The sequence below is a fragment of the Thamnophis elegans genome, chromosome Z (assembly GCF_009769535.1).
Source record: "Thamnophis elegans isolate rThaEle1 chromosome Z, rThaEle1.pri, whole genome shotgun sequence".
In the NCBI taxonomy this organism is placed as follows: Eukaryota; Metazoa; Chordata; class Lepidosauria; order Squamata; family Colubridae; genus Thamnophis; species Thamnophis elegans.
The window spans coordinates 86087695-86110178 of NC_045558.1; the positions used below are offsets into that span (position 1 = coordinate 86087695).

General features: G+C 41.0%; 1 protein-coding gene across 1 annotated transcript in view; it reads left to right on the plus strand.

The window, feature by feature from the left end:
- Nucleotides 1–22484, plus strand: part of PCGF2 (polycomb group ring finger 2) — a 58645-nt gene that overhangs the window by 24234 nt on the left and 11927 nt on the right. The window contains 6 exon segments of the mRNA XM_032235558.1: nt 4774–4879; nt 4882–4908; nt 6771–6867; nt 20970–21025; nt 21334–21384; nt 21475–21583. Of these exon segments, the coding sequence (XP_032091449.1) occupies nt 4798–4879; nt 4882–4908; nt 6771–6867; nt 20970–21025; nt 21334–21384; nt 21475–21583 (422 nt within the window). The 5' untranslated portion in view covers nt 4774–4797.

Genomic DNA, 22484 nt, shown 5'->3' on the forward strand with positions numbered 1-22484 from the left:
ATCCGATTTACTTAATTGTGTTACTAACTTAACTTGATTCACTTAACAACTGTGGCAAGGAAAGCTCATAACATGGGGAAAAAACTCATATAAACAAGTGTCTTGCTTGGCATAATTCTTTGAGGAGTCAAGATGTTGCAAGATGTAGGGCAGTGTCATATTTACAGCATGATCTGTAATCTATTTGTATGGTAGGCAAATTGCAAGGAATCTAGCAGCAGATCTGTGATGGCTTTCAGGTGGGCCAACACTAAACCCTTTCAAAGGTTTTCATAACTACAGATGTCAGAAACTAAGGTCTGTAGTCATTCAAACTCCTTGATGGAGGATTTCTGGGCCCCAGAATGATAGTAGAGCATTTGAAGCAGAAGGAACATAACACATCCCAGTGATTTATTAAACATGCAAATAAAGATTGGGGGGGGGGGGCAGTTGAATCAGCACAGACTTCAAGCAAGAGGGAGTTACCCTGTCTGGCCCTGGTGCTTTTCCACCTTTTTTCTCTGTGAAATAGACTAAACACTATTTTCTGTGATCACTAGAGGATATGGAGTTGGGTGTAGGAGACTTAGCTGTTCTTGATGTATCTGAGATGGAGAGAGTAGCAATCATTGAAAGTGGTTCCTCTCAACCTACAGTAGAATACATTCAGGTCATCTGCCAGTTTCTGCTTCTCTTCTTTAAGGGGTGCAGACCTCTGTATCCAGTGATATTCTTCAGTCTTTTCACACATTTGCTGGTTCATTTGGTGCAGAGCTGAATCCTCAGATTTTCAGAATAGCTTATTTTTGCTGCCCAGATCTCTCTTATTAATTCATTCCTGGCCTGAATGTACAGCATTCTATCTCCTTTTCTGTAGCCTTCCTCTTTGGCACGGCATAGATATTTGAGCTTAGCTGTGAACCAAGTTTTATTATTAGTGTAGACACATAAAGTTTTGATTGGCACACATATAAACCCTCGCAAAAGCTAACGAAGGTATGATGTCAGGGTATTTGTGAGTTCATCCAAATCCATTGAGGCAGTTTCAAAAACATTCCAGTTTGTGCAGTTGAGGCAAGCCTGTAGCTTTAACTTTGTCTCTTCGGTCCAAGATTTTACTGTTTTAATTACTGGTTTTATTATTTTAAGTCTTTGTCTACAAACAGATACACGATAAATTATCGAGTGATCAGAGTATCCCACAGCCACTCTTGGTAGAGAATGATACACATCTTTTTATTATAGAGCAGTAGTGGTCTAAATATTCCTGCCTCTTGTGAGACATAATTAATGTTTCTTGGCAGCTCATGGTTTATGTTAGCACTGTTAAAATATGCTAATACAATGAGTAGGGACTCTGGATAGCTCTGTTCAGCCCTCAGGATTTGGTCAGTTAAGGTTTGCAATGCCTTGTTTATGCAAGTTTGGGGTGGTATGTAGATACAACTAGGATGAATGAAGAAAACTTGGGGGGATAATAGGATGTGCAAATGATGAATAGTGTCTCAAAGGCCACATCAATTTTTTTTAGTGTAGTGACATTTTTACACCATCAGTTAATATAAAAGCAGATACCTCTTCCCTTCTTTTTACCGGATGTTTCTGCAATTCTACCTGCTCTTTGAATCTGAAATCCTGGGATTTGCAAGCAGCTATCATTAATCGAATCATTCAACCATGTTTCAATGAAGCAGAGGGTTGCTGAGTTAAAAACGTCTGAGTTCTTATTTAACAGGAGCAGTTCATCTATCTTATTTACAAGTGGGTGAAGATTAGTTAAATACAGCAAGGGGAGATTTCTTACCCTGTGCTTTTGGACACTTAATAAAAAGCCTTCTTACTTGCCCCTCCTTCTCCTTTCTTGTTTCTCTTCTGCTTTCTAATTGCCATGCTGAGACTTAACTGCCAATCCCTCAGTCAAAATTTCTTCCACATTTGAAAAGAAGGGAGGAATAGATCCAGAAAGCTGCTTGTTATTTAAAATCTACTGTCCAATATTCAAAATCAGACCTGAGCATGATATTTGCAGAGAGTCGCATATAATGTAATCTTATACTATAAAAAGACAAATGTAGTCAACCAAGTATAAATGTTAAAGTTATGAAATAATCACATATTGATATGTTGTAAACAACAAAGAAACTTTTTTATAGAGCTCTGAGCTTTCATTCAGGGGGCTTGGTCTTTGTCCCAAGCATAAGACTGTTTCTGCAGAAATAAACAGCTGAAAATCCCTTCCTTGTTACTGCATGATTTATCAGCAATTCACTCTGGAGAAAACAACGCAGCTGTGTTCAAAACCAATAACATGGCTCATATCTGTTCTACCTACTAGTTTAGAAATTTCTGTCTGCAGAAATTGATTAAATATTTCCCATCAGAAGGTGTATATCAGCGGGGTCCCCACAGGACCAGTTCTATGGAGAGAGACTTTTCTGCGACTGGGGAGGGGGGGTGGGCGTGGTTTCTCATGCTGCCTGCATCCCCAGATGGGGCTTCACTTGTTTGTTTGGCACAGTTGCTGGCATGCCGTGATTGATGCCAATCCACTGACTGGGGGTTGGGGGACCCCTGGTCTACATCTCCAGACTCTCTGCCCACTGACTATTTTTTTCTCCCCCCCCAAATCTCATTTAAATATCTTTTATATAAATTCTGAGTATTGTATTATTTAATCGCAATCACTGTTTTCCTCAATTGTGTGGTGGTAAAAACTCAGTGTTAATTGGAACCTCGAAAAGATGAGGCACAGGATAATAAAGAAGTTTGACCTTTCTCGGTGCCACTATTATGATACCCAGAATCTTTCTCAAGGATGTAATTAGGCACTTGCCTACTGTGCATTTGTTCTTGCATCTGATAACTCCTCCCTTTTCTTTTCTGACCTTAAAAAGAGAGGATAATTACATTTGTAGGTTTAGTACAGGGCAGTAACCTGGAAGTTGCACACTAAGCTTGTAACCAATTTAAGGGATGGTATTTAACATATACTGAGGTGGAAAATGAGGTAGGATCAGGAAAATGGATAGAGGTAGGAATCTATATATCTATAGTTAGATCTAGTGGTTAAGGCACCAGGGCTAGAAAGTGATAACCATGAATTCAATTTCCAGCTGGGTAACTTTGGGCCAATCACTCTTTCAGCCCAACCCACTCATAAGGCTGTTGCTGTGGAGAACATAGGAAGAAAGTGTGTTGGATATGTTTGATGCCTTGAGTTATTGTAAAAATACGTAATAAAAATAATATTACTGGGATATAAATAAACAAATCTGTCTTATTACTAATTCCTACAGAAGGACTAATTATCCAAATTCAATGCCGAGGGCTGAATTTTCACCCCATTCAGTTGACTGATAAAATTGGCTAAAGATAATTGCCTTTATTTTCAAAAAGAATTTGTTTTTTGTTGTTAAGGGTTTTTTTATCCTGATTCCCTGGCAAGTTTCCTTTTTTCAGAGAGCATCATCATTCATTAACTGTAACCAAAGGGGCAGTTGCCTAAATGATTTTCCTCAGCTCAGATTGGTAAAGAGGTCCCTTAAAGATGGTATTGACTGTCTCATCTCTTGGGTGGCTTGAATGATTGCAGATAGCTATGGCAAGCTGTCTTTTGAAGCTAGCTCAGAATGTTGCTGTCTATAGACTTTATGGCAGCACCTGAGATATAGGCTTAAAGTGTTACAGAGCTTGCTACTTTGTGTTTCTGAAGAAAATTTGCATCATCTTTACTACCTACAAACTATTTTTTAACCTATAACTGTTTTTCTGAAATATCACCTTCTGCCATCTGGCCCTGTGTGAGTGCAAGGATATGTATTCTCTTTTCTGAATTTGATGGGAATGAAATTTATGAACTAATAAAATAAACCTTTACATAGTGTTCTGTCCAAATTTGGAAACAAAGCATTGAGAGGCACTTGTCTAACCTTGTACCAATTGTTGGCAAGTAACTGGTCTTATTTAACCAGGCCTTTGTGAGTTGGAACTGATTTGTCTTCCTGTGTATGGTCTTTTCTCCTTTATTGATACTTTAATTAGTTATTTTTGAACAGTTTATATAATGATGTATTGTTAAATTTTATTCAGTTTATATCCTACAATTCTACTTGTGTGAGTGCTTAAGTAGCTATCGAAACAATATAAAGATTATTACAGATAAATAATGGCAACTATTTTTATGCATTTTGCGTGGTATCTGGTATTGGTTTCTTTATGTTGCTGAATTTATTTAAACATTCTATTGAAAAGTTTATGGTAGATAGTTTGAGTCTATTTGATGAAATATAAAGTACATGTAGCTAAATGGAATAAGTAATGAACAGCAGATACAAGTGCCTAATAAAATAAAGTTTGGCTTTGTGAATTTTATTAGGCACCTGGATTTCCTTTATGTGAAGAGAAATGGAATTTTATTAATTGAAAAAAGAATTTGGTTTGACAAAACTTCCTGTACTTAAAAAAATAGTGTGAGAGAAGTGTGACATTCTAAGGCCCTCTGGATGCTGGGGATGATTTGTCCTTTCCATGTTTTATCTGATAGCACCAGTCAAAGATTATATGGAAAAGATGAAAGCTTTTTTCTTAGTCCAACATCAGATTATCCTTGCCTATGAAAAAAATATTGTCTTAGTAGATAATCACTGTTTTGGGGATAACAGTTATTATCTTCAGTATTGCAGCCTGCTGTTGTCTATCAGTTTGTAAAGTGATATTTGTGCCAAACAATTATCCTCTCAGGATGAGTGAGGCTGTTTGAATTTACTTTTGTGTTATTCTTTTTTTTTTCAGAGACAATTGCCTGAATTCATCAGGATGCACAGAACTACCAGGATAAAAATCACAGAGCTGAACCCTCACTTAATGTGTGCCTTATGTGGAGGCTACTTTATAGATGCCACACTATTGTGGAATGCTTACATTCATGTAAGTATCAAATAGGAAGCTCCCTGTTTCAACTTGACAGAATCTCTGGACTTTCTCATTGATGAAGGTCCATTTCAAATGCTTAGGATAATCATGCTGTCCATCCAGAACACAAATTCCCTTCACTATAGGATAACTAATCTGCTATTCTTCAGATTGTCCTGGTAACCTGATTTCCCGATTTTCAAAATATTCTTCATTTCTACTGCCAATATAGATAATTTTGTTAGCAAGTCTGGACATAAGTGACAGTTAAAACAGTAAGATATTATTTAATAAATAAGATGAGCTAGACTAAAGGCTAATATGCTGAAGATTCCTATTGACAAGATAGTTAAATAGCTCATAGTTAAACTTACGTAGCAAGATTTGGTTAAGTTTCATCTTCACCATTTAATGCTTCTTGCCAGTTAGTCACCAATGAATAAGAAAAGAGGGGGGAAAGTAACCACTTAGCACAATATCAGCTACCTTACTTATTATTAATGTTTTATATATTTGATCATAATATGATGTATGCCTGAATATAGTTTAATGTCAATTATTGATATAAACTTCAGTTTAATGAAGAGCAAGTAGTCTAAATATGCCTTCAAAAACTCTTTTAAGATGGAAGTTAATATTACACACTCATGCACTGGAGTACAATTTCTCATTCAGATTTATAGCAAATGTGCTTACATCCTTAGCAAAAGAGATTGTGTGATTTTGGGAAGGCTAGTAAAATCATTGTTTCAAAAGTGAAAATTGTTGCAAGTGTAGGTGGTCCTCAGAATAAAAGAGTTGGAATGGTCCTTGGAGGTTTTCTAGTCCAACCCTTGCTCAACCCGTAATATTAAAAATATCATTTTTTGATATTTGCTTGAGAGCACATTGAAGTTCACTGTAAAAAGTCCACTTTCATCATCATCTGAGTCTATAGTTGGAGCATAGATTTGTAGTATAGTGATGTTGAATGACTTGCCTCAAATATGGATACATATTATGTGATCACTGTATGCTCTGTGGTTCTCAACACATTTAACTACTTGTCTGCTTATGTAGAATCAATTCCTTTTCATGATGATATAATTTTCAGAAAAATAAAAAAAAACCTACTGGTTTGAATTCATCACTGCCTGTCCAGTGTAATTCACTGATGCCAAGGATGTCTATATTCATTCTAATCATTTCCTTATCTACAGAAACTCAATTTTGAGTTTCCCAAGGGACATGTCTCTAACATTCCATATTCCAATTTGATATGATTTTATACAGTGTAGGCAGTCTCTTTTATTATGGCATTATCAATTTTTGGACTTCACAAGGACTTTCCTCCAACAATCTAACATACATATAAGCTTACGAAAAGTTCGGGCCCTGGCTTTCTCCAGTAGCTTGCAGGCTACTACCTAGTCTAGAGGTTTCACTGTTGGTATCCCTACCTGATTCATGTTAAGTTATTGCCATAAAGGGTTCTGTTGAGTTTTTTTTTAACAGGATGTTCACCATTGCTTTCCGTAACCGTCCCATTTATCTGGGTTTGAGACCAGCATATGGTTAATGAATCAACCGTTTGGATTTGGACAGACAATTTGTATTCCTACCCTACAATGCCTGTCAAATTTCTATCTTTGTTTTTTCTGCGTTTTAAAAAATCAGACAAGGGATTCCTTTTATCTACAACTAATATAGCAAAACTGGAGCTCTGGAAATTTTTTTTTTTAACTCCAGATGATTTTCTAGCTAGCTTGAGTAACCATTGCTTTGCTTCATAGTAAGGCCAGGTTTGGATCAAAATTCAGATTCATTTTCATAAATTCAGATTCATTTTCCTGTGTGACTCCTCTTTTCTACCAATGTTTTCTTTTCTTTTTTTTTAGTTTGTAAAACCTGCATTGTCCGCTATCTGGAAACCAACAAATACTGCCCAATGTGTGATGTACAAGTTCATAAAACAAGGCCCCTTCTCAGTATCAGGTATTATACATTGTTTTATACTCCAGTTTAAGACTACTTGTATTTACCTCGGAAGGTATTGGGTGGAGCCATATATTAGCTTGAAAACCTTGGTTCTTTCTAAGTGTTCGTTTGCAGGCATTTCATTACTAAAGTAAGTAATGAAACTAAGTAACCTAGTAACTAAATAACTGTAGGCAATAACCACACTCAGAGATCACAAAGGACTCTACAGTTTAACCTGAATTACATACAGTATATTTTATTAAATTGGTAGTAACTGAAAAGCTTGCAATATGGTATCTACTATACTGTCTACAGTGGATTCTTATGTACTGTTACAATGGAGTCAAATAGCACCAATTCTTCACTTTCCTACAGCTCTGCATTTGGAGTTGAGACATAACTCAGGGGATCACTGCATGCTATTTCCTTTTTATTTCACATGCTCCAGACTTAAGATCCAATGCTTTTTTCAGGCATCCTCACATTTGATGAAATAGTCTGAAGATGTCTTTGTATTAAATTTGTTTGATGGCAAATTCAGCTTTCTCTGCAATCTTGAACATTAATTTGTGGCAGAAAATACTTTATTTCCACACAAACCAATGTGAATACTATTTCCATTTAGGAATCCAGTTCATATATAAAGGTTGGGGACGTTACGCAGCTCCATTTTTACCTAATTTCAAGCGTTCATGTCATCAGACAAATACAAAAGGGGCTCCATTTTGCCCTCTGCTTTGTTTTCCCAAAAATCTTCCCAGCATGACATGCTATGACATCTTTACAATTTAAGGTGTTTGTTATTTAGAAATGATAAATATTTTCCCTGCTTTGGCTATGACTACATCTTTTCCTATCTGTCCAAAAGTTCATCTGCATTCCAGGTGTCCAATTTCTCAAAGGAGCTTATAGGCAGAAGACAAATACATAGTTGGATACTTTTCTTCTCAGCTAATCCTCTATTAAAAAGATTTTCTGAATCTGCCATTTTGTAGATGAGTAAGGTGACCAGATTTTCAGATTGGTAAAGAGGGACACCATTGACCGGGGGGGGGGGGGGCTTGATTAAAAAAATTATTTTTTGTCAAAAGGTCACCCCAGGACACTGAAACCAGCATAAATACGAATCTGTTGCCAAACAAAATTTTGATCACGTGACCATGAGGATGCTGCAACGGTCACTAAGTGTGAAAAATGGTCCGCAACGGTCGCTAAGTGTGAAAATGGTCATCAGTCACTTTTTTCAATGCCATTGTAACTTTGGTCACTAATGTTTTCCCCCTCCTCGAGACACCTCACTTCTTCCTTCATTCCTCTTGCTTATCTAGCTTCACCTTATCCATCTTCTGCTCTTTCCCTCTCTTCCTTCCTTTCTCCTTCCATCCTCTCTTCTTTCCTCACTCACTCCCTTCTTCCTTTTTTCTCTTCCTTCCTCCTTCCATTCTTTCAGCTTCATTTCTTTTGCCTATCTACCTTCTCTGTCTTTCTGCTCTTTCCATTTCTCTCTTCCTCTTCGCTTCTGTTCCTTCCTCCTTCCCTCCTTTCCTATTTCTTCCTTCTTCCTTCCTTCTGCCTATCTACCTTCACTTTCTCTGTCTTTCTGCTCTTTCCCTGTCTTCCCCTTTCCTCCCTCCCTCCCTTCTTTCCTTTCTAGTTCCATGTTTTCTTCTTCCTCTCTCCCTCTTTTTCTTTTTCCTTCCTTCCTCCTTCCTCTTGCCTATCAACTTCATCCTCTTTGTCTTTCTGCTCTTTCCCTCTCTTCCCCTTTTCTTCCTACCTCCTTCCCTCTTTTCTCCCTCCCTTCTTCTTTTTCTTCCTTTCTTCTTCCATCTTCCTCCTTCTCCTTCCATTCTTTCTCCTTCCATCCATCTTTTCTCCTTCCATCTTCTCCTCCCCCCCCTCTGTTCTTCTTTTCCTTCCCCCCTCCCTCCCTCCTTCCTCTCCTTCCCTTTCTCGCACACAGGAAGGGGAGGGGGGGCTTTCTAGTCGCTTTCACAGCATAATTTCTTTATCTAACTTTAAAAAAAACAGTGTGCAAATCAAACGAGATTTTTGTAATCTGCGAAGTACCAAGTTATTATCTTCTGTTGTTGTTACAAATTCGCAGCTACTCCGTTCTTTCCGATAGGGAACTGCATTTCCCAAGATGCCTCAGGTCCTCAAAGCGCTGACCGCGGTTTTGCAATTGATTCCAGCGAGGCCCGGTAGCTGTCAGCTGGGGTGGCTGTCAGGGCGCTGCGGAGCAGACGTGCCGTTTGTTACTGCTTCCAGCAATCGAGACAGATGAGGGAAGAGACTGAAACGGCCGCCGGCCGCAGGAGGGCGAGGCGGCTGCCGGCCGTTTCACCCTCGCGCAGAGAACTTCCACTCGGTTCCGGGGCTTCTGCCGGGCGGGCGGCAGCCCCGGAAGCGAGTGGAAGTTCTCTGCGTGACTGAAACGGACGCCGCGGCAGGAGAGTGAGGCAGCGGCATGCCGTTTCACCCTCGCGCAAAGAACTTCCACTTGGTTCCGGGGCTTCTACTGGGTGGCGGCAGCCCCAGAAGGGAGTGGAAGTTCTCTGCGCAACTGAAACGGATGCCATGGCAGGAGAGCCGCAGGGGAGGGTGGCGGGATGCGACCATGCATCGCGGACTCGCAGTGTGGTCGCTGGGAACCGCGCAGCACAGGCGCCGCCATGCCGGCAGAAGCTCCGTGAGTCCGTGACCGAGTGGAAGTTCTCTGTGCGAGCGGCAGCAACTGTTTCACTTGCGCAGAGAACTTCCACTCAGTCACGGAGCTTCTGCTGCCCGTGGTGGCGCAGCACAGGGGCTGGCTGTGACGCGAGGAAGTGAAATGAACTCCGCAAAGGGGGAGAAGGAGGAGAGGAGGGCTGTCTCCTCACCCCAGCGCCTCCCGATTCCCACCGGTACCAATCCATAACATGATTACTCACCAGTGAGTAAGTGCAGCTTCAACCCCAAAAGATGAAATGAAATGGAGACTCGCGCAGGCGTGCTCAGCTAAGCGGAGTCCAGCCAATCAGTGAGCTGGTTGGGATGGAAAATTTTCAGCACACGCATGTTGAAAATTTTCCATCCCAGCCAGCTCACTGATTGGCTGGAGTCCAGGCCAATCCAATCAGTGAGCGGCAGGCTGGGCTGGCTTAAATTTGTAGGATAGAACGGAACGATGAGCCAGCCCAGCGAGCTAGCAGCTTATGGGCAGGGGAGGGCGGTGGGGGCTGTTTTTCACCTCGCGCAGAGAACTTCCACTCGGTCCCCAGAGCTTCTGCCGCCCGTAGTGGCAGAAGCTCCGTGACCGAGTGGAAGTTCTCTGCGTAAGGTGAACAGCCGCCGCCGCAGGGGAGGGTGGCGGGACGCGACCACACCTCACGGACATGGCATGGTCGCTGGAACCACGCAGCACAGGCGCCGCCACGCCGGTGGAAGCTCCGTGAGCCCGTGACTGAGTGGAAGTTCTCTGTGCGAGCAGCAGCAGCTGTTTCACTTGCGCAGAGAACTTCCACTCAGTCACGGAGCTTCTGCTGCCCGTGGCAGCGCAGCACAGGGCCTGGCTGTGACGCGAAGAAGTGAAATGAACTCAGCAAAGGGGGAGAAGGAGGAAAGGAGGGCTGTCTCCTCACCCCAGCGCCTCCCGATTCCCACCGGTACCAATCCATAACATGATTACTCACCAGTGAGTAAGCGCAGCTGCAACCCCAAAGATGAAATGAAATGGAGACTCGCGCAGGCGTGCTCAGCTAAGTGGAGTCCAGCCAATCAGTGAGCTGGTTGGGATGGAAAATTTTCAGCATGCGGCGTGCTGAAAATTTTCCATCCCAGCCAGCTCACTGATTGGCTGGAGTCCAGGCCAATCCAATCAGTGAGCGGCAGGCTGGGCTGGCTTAAATTTGTAGGATAGAATGGAATGATGAGCCAGCCCAGCGAGCTAGCAGCTGATGGGCGGGGGAGCGAGGGAACTGCGAGCGCCAAAAAAAGCGTGGTTTTTTAAGAACCGTGCGGGACGCGGGAAAATTTATGAAAAGGCATGCCTGTCCCACCAAATGCGGGATGTCTCGTCACCCTATAGATGAGTAGATCCAGTTTCTCCAGGAAGAAGTCAGTAGGGATATTGAGAGAGGAGGCATTTGTATGACTTGCTATGCTTTTCTATAGTTAGCAAACTGCATGATAAGGTAAAGCTAAAATATTAATTAAGGAGCTTCATAAATTATATCCAGACAGAGCTCTTAAAAGAGTCTTTAACTCTCACATGAAGCTACAATAATTATTTAGCCTGAGTACAATTGTGGTTTATGGTATAGTGATCCATTTGACTTGGAACTTTATATTAACCTCCTGCCAGAGGCATGCTTGCAGCTTGAATTCTCTTTCCTAAGAAATAAAATCCCAGGACAAAAGTCTGAATAAATTATCCAATACAAAATATCTGTATAGCACTATCTATTTATATGAATTTATTTTCTTTTACTCAACTTATGGAGGGACAGAAGATTGTACAGGACAATCTTGGCCTCCCTTTTACAGTTGGCCCAATTTCTTGCTGTTTTGTGAGGAGAATTCTATAGAGTCAATTTTGACTCCTGAAGACTGTCTCAATAAATTCCTCAGTTTTCTTGGCAAGATTTCACAAGTGATTTGCCATTCCCCCACCCCCCATCCTAGGGCTAAGTGGGAGGGATTGACCCGAGTGGCTAAATTAAGATTAGAACTCATAGTCTCCTGGTTTCCAGCCTGGTACCTTAACCATAGTGGCTCTCCTTTCTGTTACTAGAATAGACTAATTATTCCACTAGGTTTAGGTTTAGGTTTATTGGATTTATATGCCACCCTTCTTCCAAGGTCTCAGGCAGCGTACAACATTAAAAAAAACATATATTACAAAAAGTTTTAAAAAAACATAATATCCAAAAAAACAAACCCAATTTAGATTGACAATAACATTTAAAAAAGAAATTTTGATTAAAATTAACAATAATCAATAATTTATTTTGTTTTGTTCAGGCCAGGCTGGCTTGCTGGAAAAGCCAACTTTTTAGGGCGCATCGGAAGAACCAGAGGTTGGGGATTATACGAAGCTCCGGGGGCAGCTCATTCCAGAGGGAAGGCGCTCCCACAGGGGTTCGATAGCCGACACTGTCTGGCCAACGGCACCCTGAGGAAGCCAACTCTGTGGGATCACACTGGACAGTGGGAGGATACCGGTGGCAGTAGGTGGTCTTGCAGGTATCCTGGGTCTAAGCCCTGGAGCGCTTTAAAGGTCATAATTAGTACCTTGAATCGCACCCATTTCATTCTTCCTGTTTTAAACGAATCCATACAAGTGCATATTTTGCAAAAAAAATTTTTTTTTTCACAGTAGCAACGGCTTAGCAGGATTACAAATATTTCTGGTAAATTTTGAAATCTTCCTAGCTGAAAACTTTGGTTCATATCTTTTTTCTTCTGGAGCCTTCTATCATCCATAGGACTCATTGAATTGAATAGATCAATAGGCTACATTTCTTGATTCTCACATCTCTAACAACAAAATTCAAAGGCATCAATACTTTCCTATCCTGGAACATCTTAGTGAATGAAGTTTGGCAAGAAGAAGCAATACTCCAATACAGAAGTGTCACACTCAAGGCCTGTGGGCTGAATCTGGGCTGCAGGGCCCACGGGCACCCTGGAAACAGCAAGGACCGGTCAGTGGTGCCTTTTCAAACAAAAATGAAGCTTGAGAGGACTGTGTGTGGCCTTCCTGAGCTCCGTTTTCACTGCCAGAGGGTTGCAGGAGGCCATCACAAACCAGAAATGGAGCTCACGAGGGCTGCACACAGCCTGCCCGGGCTCCATTTTCACTGGCAGAGGTTTGCAGGAGGCATCACAGCTGTAAACTGAGCTTGTGAGGGTTGTGTGCGGCCTCTCAGGCTCCACATTTGCTGGCAGAGGGTTGCAGGTGGCTATCACAGCCAGAAACGGATCCATTTTTGCTGGCAGAGCAGGAGGCCGTTGCAGCCAGAAGCAGAGCTCAGGAGCCCGTTTTCGTGGGAAACGTATTCAGGTCATCACAGGCGCCCCCGACATTAGTGACATCAAGCTGACCACATACCCCTGCCCCCCACCTGGGGTCAAACACAACCCTGATGCAGCCCTTAATGAAATTGAATTTGACACCCCTGCTCTAGAAAAAAATGCTATGTACAAATATAGAAATATACAGTTGGAAGGGAAAATAAGCTCAGGTTACTAATTAGAAGGCTGCTGATGCATCCTTGAAGACTGCCATGCTTCTAGCCAAGACAGTCCACCAAATTAGGCATAACTAGGCAATCAACCAATCTTCAACTATAACAGGGAAGAACACACAGAGAGGGACACCGCCCTCAAAGGGCCTCTCTTATATAGACAGCCTCTTAAAGTGAGAACCCTGCTGACTAATTCTCCTTGCATCATCTTGGTTTACAGCCTTACAGCAGCTGATCAACTATTAAATCATCATTACCTTAATATTCCTCCCATTTAAAGCTGAACAGCTGAATGCTTTAGCATATTGATGATGCTTTCTTTTTCCATTTTATCCTTGCTTCTGCTTTGGTTCCTACTCTCATTGCTACTGTAGGAAGTTAGCACCCACCCCTCTCCTAGAAAAATGAAATATCCTAGGAAATATTGAAAAGGCAGATTATATTTCCCTGGATGTGAAAAGGGAGAAACCTGTTTTAAAGACATGGGGCACCCATGCCCCTTTTTGTCAACGAGCCATTAAAGCCTGAGCTAGTCTACTTTACATAATAAAGGTAATGTTAGATTTCACAGAAACTCACCACATGGCATCTGGAAACTCAATCAAACTCAGGATTCAAAACACAGCCTAAAGAGTTGCCCCTGCATGGCTCCATGGGAGTCTGGCAACCAATCAGAATACATTTCTTACACAGGAACAGGAAACAGAGAGGTGGGTCTGAACAGATTATAAAAAAAACCAGCAAACCCCTTCCTCTCTTCTCTTCTTCTTCACTCAGCATTGAAGCATGTGATCCCCTTTTCTGTTCAGGACTCAAGCCATGTGATCCTGTCCACCATTAAACCATCTTTCCAAGCAGCCTCCATGTCTCCAGTGCCTTTTCCCCCACGTGGAGCTGAACCCAAAAGGAAATTCTTCCAACACTACAAACGCTACTAGTGCCATTACTACTACTGCTGCTGGACCTACTCCTAATTCTATTATCTACTGACTGTGTACACTCTGGCTCATTAATCATCATTACCTTAACATGTGTAGGAAGTTAAAACCCATTCCTCTGCTAGAAAACTGAAATATCCTGGGAAATATTAAGAAGGCAGAATATTATGTTTCCCTGGATGTGAAAAGGGAGAAACATGCTTTTAAAGACAAAGTAGCTCCCTGCAGCTTTCCCCCCACCCACCTTTGTCAGTGAGCAATTAAAGCCTGAGGTAGTTTACTTTATATACTAAAGATAGGATTAACTTTCTACAGAAACTCACCACATGGCACCTGTGAAGAAGCAATGCTCAACCAAACTTGGACTCAAAACACAGCCTAGAGAGTTGCCCCTGCATGTCCACATGGGAGTCTGGCAACCAATCAGAATACATTTCTTACACAGGAATAGGAAACAGAGAGGTGAGGCCGAACAGAGAACATAAAAGCCAGGAACTTTCAAACCTTCATTCTCTTCTCTTCTTTTTCACCCAACATCTGGAAGCATGTGATCCCCCTTTTCTGTTCAGGGCCTCAAGCCATGTGGTCCTATCCACCATCAAACCATCCCTCCAAGCAGCCTCCATGTTCCCAGTGTCCCCCTTCCCCACTTGGAGCTGAACCCAGAAGGACATCTCTTCCAACTCATGAGAATTGGAATTAATGAATTACTTAGGATTAGAAGCAATACATATTAGAGGTTAACTCCATGGTTATGCAAAGGTCTTGTTAGATCATTTCCACGGAAGTTGCTTTGACTCCATGGCTCAAGAATCCATTGGGATAATGGAATGTGTGGATGACCTTGTGAAATGAGGGGAAGAGATACTACCTAGGAAACAATCGGACAAGAGAAGGAGGAGCCCCCAATACCTTAATGCAGTGGTCTCCAACCCCGGCAACCCCAAGACCCACTAGTGTTTTAATCTTTACAACATGTCTAGAACACAAGTAATAACAATGGCAATGATGATAGCAGCAGCAGCAACATCATCAACAACAACAACAATGCAGTTTTTAATTCTAGATCTTTGGCTTGATTGTAAAACTTCTTTGTAGTACTATTTTTTTTTTGTTTCTTAGTAAACTATCTCTATTCATATTCATGCAACAGTTGAATCAACCCAACACTTTTTCCTCTTGTGGCCTTAAATGGCAATCTTACTGATTCCTTTTAAAGCTGGTTTTCAGGGAAACCAGATGCACCTTAATGAACTTTAATGATGGTTGGCATAGAAACCAAGTAGGCAGCCTTCCACAGATACATCTTTCTGAATGTATTTTTAGCACCCGGTCCGTATAAATTAATTTAACTTGTAACACTTGAGTCTCCCTGAGAAATATTTACTAGCCTCACTTCAATGGATCTTTTATCAAAGGCACACCGAACATTTGTTTATTAAGATTTAAACTCCAAATAGGCATGAGTTGCCAATATGTAGAAACAAGTGTTTGTGGGGGGAGGGATGAAGGGAATCAAGAGGAAAAAATAAAACCCAAGGAAAAACTGCAGTGTCTTATTAATGTTATATGTGTCACTAGAGCAGCTTTCTGCCTTCTAGTATCCTTTGTAATATTGAGATTACATCTCAGAATTTCAAGCCAGTAAAGCTATAGTGAAGAATTGATAAGCCTTTTTCTTATTGCAAAAAAAATGTGACTGCAAGGAAGTGGATTAATGGTTACATTTCAGATTTTCGTAATTTATATATGTGACTGTTTTGAACTGCGTCTTATCTGAATCATATTTGTACTTCTCTATGCATTGTTTTCCATACAGTAGCACAGATATGCAAATGACATTTTGAAAAATGATTTTCTCTAGTTTCTTTGATCCTACAATATTAAAAAGTACCACCAATTTTTCAACTTTATTTATGATAATGAAGGCAAACATTTTTATCATTTACATTACAGGAAGACAGATTCTAGTTGGTTGTTAGAAAAAAATATCCTAACAATAATAACAGGTCATAACAGGAACTATTTATCAGGAAGTTCCTTCCTTCCTTCCTTCCTTCCTTCCTTCCCTCCCTCCCCTCCCTCCCTCCCTCCCTCCCTCCCTCCCTCAGTATTATTGTTGGATTTCCATATTCCACTAAGTCAATGGAGGATAACTTGAAAAGACTTCAAGAGGCCTTCAATAATAATAGTGTAGAGGTGTCCCAGAAGAGGCAGAACAACTTTTAAAACTGTTTTGAAGCAGTTGGGGAGATTTTAAGGATGACAATAGAATAGGGACACCTCTGAAGACAAACTACTCTACCAAAATGGGCCAAAAGGGGAAAAAATGAAAACATGTCAATGAATTTTTCAAATACTCCAACTGGACATCCATTTCTATATTTATTTTAAAAAAGAAAAAGAAACATTAAATTCATATAGAATGGATAGTTAACATGCAGTGCATATTTTGTGTTTGAGGAGATTTTTAGAATGGGAATTTTAATACAAAAATACCCTGAGTTTGTTAGGAAAGTTATTTTACTAGGTTAGAGAGAAAGTGAGAAGATGGGAAAGAACAAAGGGAGAAGTGAACAGAGGTTTCGATGAAATCAGTTTGGAGGAGTGAATTACTTTGAAATAGTTAGTGTGGGTAAAATATTGAACACAGAAAGGATCTTTTCTTTAAAAAAATGAGTTAGTTGGAATGGTCTGTGATAAGGTGCAGCATGGCACAATGTATAGATCCAGGCTGCTGGAAACTGCTAGCAAAATGATAGGAAAGTGTTCTTTTCTCTTTTCAGTACATTGAATGCACAATCTTACATTTGGTTGTCAACCATTAGAGGCTGAGGTCACTGAGTATGCTGGGCAAACCCAAATAAATAAAATGATGATTTAGTGTGACACATGAACCAGGCCAAGAAGCTGCCGTGGACTGAGTCTCAAGCCTGTATAATTCATTGCACTTTGCTGCACCTTAGGAATAATAGTGCATCCTAGGCACTCTGATTAAAGCACATTAAGTGAGTTATTGACTCAAGTAAATATAATGGCTCTCCTTACAACCCAGTTGCCAGTCATGGAGCCATTTGGCCAAAGTTACTTTCATTAGTGCACCATAAATTATAAAACAATGTCAATATACCTGCAATAAATAGTATTATAAAATTAGATGAGGTGGATAGGATTGCCAAATTGTGCTAATATGATGGCATTATGAGGGAGTAGGAATACTGCTGGCCTAAATAAAAAGTGCCTATTAAATCTTCAATGCTGTTCAACATAAATAATTTTTGTTTCTTTTCAGTTCCTTTCTAAATTACACATATGAACCCTATATAATAATGCTAAATCTTCTAAGATGCCACACACATAATACTAGGTTCCTAAAGGCAATATTAACAAGCATGGTCCTCCATTATTTCTCTATGCATTCTTAGTTTCACAACAAGAAAAAAAAAGGAAATTTAGGGCTCATATTCTCCTAAACCACCATGTGAACATTATCTGATAATAATCTCTTATGTAGTGTCTGTAGTGATGTTGCCTTTGCTTTATCCCTAGTCCGCTGCTGAGGCAGTTTAAAGACATTTTTAGTTTTTTTCATAGGGTTTCTCTCCCACTTTTCTTGATACAATTTTTGCCATGAACACACTTTAGGATGCTTAATCAAGAATGAGGTTGCTGGAGTGGTCATGGGAGGAATCTTCCCAGTTCCTATTAATTACTTTAGGTTATTAGCATTCAGTCTTCCATTCTACTCACTAGAAAGTGCCCTTCAGAACTGTTTGGGCTTAGACTATAGCAAACACACGGCTTCTTACAGAGATCATGCAGACGTGCCCAGAAGCTTAACCAGAATTTCCTAAAGGTTTCTTATAAGCAGAAATTTATGACCCTTTGAAAGAATGCTAGGCTTATTTTTAAAATCCAGTTTCAATTTTTAAATAAGTCAATAGATGATGCTGAAAGGCAGGGCAAAGGCATCCAGAAAAAACCAATCAGTCACTTTTCTTAACTGATCTCATTTTAAAACAGTAGAGACAGCAGTACCATTAGTCACTGTTAGTTTATAGAGGAAACTCTAAGGAAAAAAAGCAAGGAAATGGATCTACTCAACAAATTTGAAGTGCAACTCAATATCTCAATGGCGTAAAGACAGGCCAATAGGAACAAGAAGAAGAACAAGGATCCTATAATTGGGGCATTGGGGCAGTGAATGTCACCATTGGTAACACTAGGAACTTTATTGTATTGCTTTTGCTATAAGCTGCTTAGATTCATACTGTTTGAATCTTGTAATAAACAACAAACTACAGTATAGTAGGGAAAACAAGAGTCGTGGTGGTGAAGGGGTTAGAATGCAGCATTGCTGGCTAACTCTGCCCACAGTCTAGTGTTCAATCCTGACAGGGCTCAAGGTTGACTCAACTTTCCATTCTTCCAAGGTCAGTAAAATGAGGACCCAAATTGTTAGAGGCAATACGCTGACATTGTAAACTGCCCAGAGAGTGCTGTAAAGAACTATAGGGTAGTATATAAGTTCTAGGTGCTATTGCTATAATGTGCTGATATAATTACAGGAGTTACCTTGAGAAGGGGAGCAAATAAATTTATAATAATAAATTGGCAAGTGAGTGGGGAGGGAGTCTTGTGTGTTACTGCTGAGCTCTATGAGTTGTAACTTCTGTACTTCTGATCATTAGAAATTTAGATGATCCCACAAATCCCAATCTTTTTTAAAGAAATAAAGGGGGGTTTAAAGTCAGATGTAAAGTGTTAGCATGTTAAGCTTCATAGCCTTGCATAAGATAAATGGAGTATTTACTCACAATATTGCATTTTTCTATTTGTACAACAGTAAAAGAGGTTCTTTTCCTTTTGGGGGAATTTAAATAGTTTTATATGAGGGGCAAGTTTCATTCTCCAACCTTGTAAATTGATTTCTGAATGTTTTGTTACCAATCTAGGTAACATCTTTAGTAAAGTTTAGGGAATGTCAGTGTCAGTGAACTTTTATTTATAAGGGCTTCTGGTGTGGGTGTGTCAAGTGAGGGTCTTGTGATGGGTCAGATGGAAATAATCCGTGAGTCTTGTGATGGGTCTTGTTTGGTTGAGAGTTGGTGCTTGGTTGAGGGTTGGGGGCTTTGTTGAGGGTTGGTGCTATCTCTGGTTGGATGTGCAGTTGATTTGGATTTTGAGCAGGGACGTGCAGTCACTAAAGGCAGGGGAGGCGGGGCCTCACCAGTCTCCTGAGGGAAAGGAAAGAATTTTAAAGATTTTTAAAAAAATAATTAAAGCCAGGGTAGTTGCTACCAAATTCCAAGTCACAGTGGCTTGGTGTCTGCTCAGTGTTACCTATAGGAGGAGGCCAGAGAACTCGGGGCCTCCTTTGCATAAAGAATTTTTCGCCTTTTAAAAGTTAAGAAAGGGTTAAAAAGCAAAAAAAAATTGTATGCAAAGGAGGCACTGATTCTCCCGCCTCCTGATCTGGGAGCAGCGAATCATGCCTGTGCAAGGGCACTTGAGCGACTGCGCAATCTAGCAGTTTCCATCGAGGGTGATTCTGGAGAGGTTGCTCTGGGCCACCAGCCACCGTTTCTTCAGCAGCAATTTCTTCTGTCCCCAGCATTTTCTACTGGGCGGCTTGGCGCCTTTGCTGCAGACCCGGGTCTTGGCGGCTCCTGCGATGCAAAGTGCCCCTCTGGGCAGTTTGCATCGTGGGAACCACCAAGCACTGACATTCCCGCTGCCCCGGCCTGCAGCCAGCCCAGCACCGAGCGGGGAGGAGGAGGAGGAGGAGGAGGAGGAGGAGAGGAGGAGGAGGAGGAGGAGGAGAAGAGCGGTGAGTCCTTGTGCCGGCCAGCCGGCCAGGCGGGGAGCAGGTCGGGCGGGGGGTGGGTGGGCTGGCTGGCTGGGGAGGGGGGATCATGGCTGCTCAGATGCCCCCCCCCGCTGCCGACAGCAGCTTGGGTGTCCCAGCACCGTCCGAGCTGAAGAAGGCGGAGGATTGTTCGTCGGAGGCAGAGGGGAGCAAGGCAGTGGAGCGCTACAGCGGCTAGAAGCAGCTTGGACGGAGCCAGCCCACCCACCCCCGCCCAACCTGCACAAGGACTCACCGCTCTTCTCCTCCTCGTCCTCCTTGTCCTCCTCGTCCTCCCCGCTCGGTGCTAGGCTGGCTGCAGGCTGGGACAGCAGGATTGTTAGTCGGAGAAGGTGGGGGGGGAGGCGGCAGAGCACGGCAGCAGCGAGAAGCAACACCCCCGCCGCTGTGTCCGACAGGCATCTCGCGTTTATGTCCGCCATAAACGCGAGATGCCTGTCGGACACAGCGGCAGGGATGTTGCTTCTCGCCGTTGCTGCGCTCTTGCCTCACCAATGGTAACCCTCACCGCACGTCACTGATTTTGAGGGGTTTGTAGGCTGGTTGTAGGTAAATGTCTCTTGATGGAATTGCTTGTGGAGTGCCAGGCTTCCATAAACTCACGACTGTGGTGGGTAGTAGCATGATTTTTGTGTTGTTTCAATCGATCTGTTGGTGTCAGTGTGGATAGAGATTAAGGATTTGGGATTGTGGCATTTGACTGCCAGCTTGTGTTCGTGGATCCTGGTTTTTAATTGACATGATGTTTGTCCCACATAGGTTGCAATGTAATGATTTTGTAGATTATATTATTTATTTCAACCCTCTGTATTTTGTCTTTGGTTCTGGATAGTTCCTGATGAAGTGTGGCTATAGGTGGGTGGGCTATTCCTACTCCTGGGGGTTGGAGGATTCTAGGTGTCATTTCCAACACTAGAATTAGATGTTACCTAGTCTGGTAATGAAACTTTTGGAAACCAATCCACAAGCTCAGAGAACAAACCTTCACCACCCAAACTACATATATTCACTATTCTAGTTTTATATTTCTATTTACTCTCAATTAAAATTTGTGTTGACAGCGTGTTTATCTTATTTCAGATCAGATAAAACTCTACAGGATATAGTGTATAAACTGGTGCCAGGACTCTTCAAAGGTATGAATATGTGACTGCTGAGAGTTTAGAGAATATAATTTGGGATAGAGCTTCCTAGCTGACATATCACAATGCAGCAATCTTGATTTTATTTTGATTTTGATTGATTTCTAATAAGGGGTTGATAAATAATAGTACATAATTATTGAGATAAAAGAATTTTGAAAAGTATCTTTGGACTTAATGCAAACCAGATTGCAGATTACTTTTTATAATATAATTGCCTAATTGTTTCTGAATAATAAATGAATTTGCAAAATGCAAGAGAAGGATGCCGCTAAATGAATTACCTTGGCTTTCATTTGTAGATGAAATGAAGAGGCGACGTGATTTTTATGCAGCATATCCCCTGGCTGACGGTATGATGTCTGCCTCAATTGTCTTCTGTTGTATGTCAACATGCATTTAAAAAAACAGGTGTGATTTTCATTCCTTCTTTTCTTGTTTAGTTCCCAATGGATCCAATGAAGACAGGGGTGAAGTTTCAGAACAGGATAAAGGAAACCTAACAGATGATGAAACGGTCAGCTTGTCCATTGAATTCTATGAAGGAATCAGGTAACCATTTAGGGAATATAAAAGAAAATATATTTTGTTGACATTTTTTCTGACATTAGATCATTATAGTTTTAATATTTTTATCTGTTTTCAGTTACTTGAAAAGTGGTTCAGTATTATTTAACTGCCCAAATTTTCGGTACAGATAGTCCTCAATTTCTGACCATTCATTTAATAATGGTTGGAAGCTATGATGGCCTCAGAAAAAATGACTTTCAACCTGGCCTCAAAGTTATGACTGTTGTGCCACCTCTATGGTTATGATTTCAATTTGGGGTTTGGTAAACAGTTCATATTTATAATGGTTAAAGCATGATGTGATTGTGTGATCATGATTTGTGATTTTCCCAGCCAGCTTCTGACAAACAAAGTCAATTCAGGAAGCCAGATTAGCTTAACAATCACATGATTTGTTTAATGTCTATGTGTTTTGTTAACAATCATGGTATAAATGGTTGTAAAAATCAGGTCTAGTTGCATAATGACTCACTAAAGACCACACTGCTTAACAACTGAAATTCTGAAATCAATTGTGGTCATAAGTTGAGGACTATCTGTATCCTTGTCTGTATTCATCTCATAATGTAATCAGTATGTATAAGTTAGAACTAAACAAAAGCAGACCCAGGGGAAAGATTTAATTTGTACATTAAATTCTTACTTTTGTTGAAAAGAATTAATTTTAACTAATTAAGTGCCAAAGCAATTACCATAATTTATAAGATGCATCTTTCCCCTCCCCCCTAAAAGAGTGTGGAAATGTTGGTACATCTTATAGACCAAATACAGCCATTTTTGGCCTCCCAAAGCCCCACCCCCGCATCCCATTTTTGTGAAAAAATAGGCAAAAAATGGGCCAGTTTTCACCAAAATGGGGGCGTTTTTGCCTTCTCCCACCCCA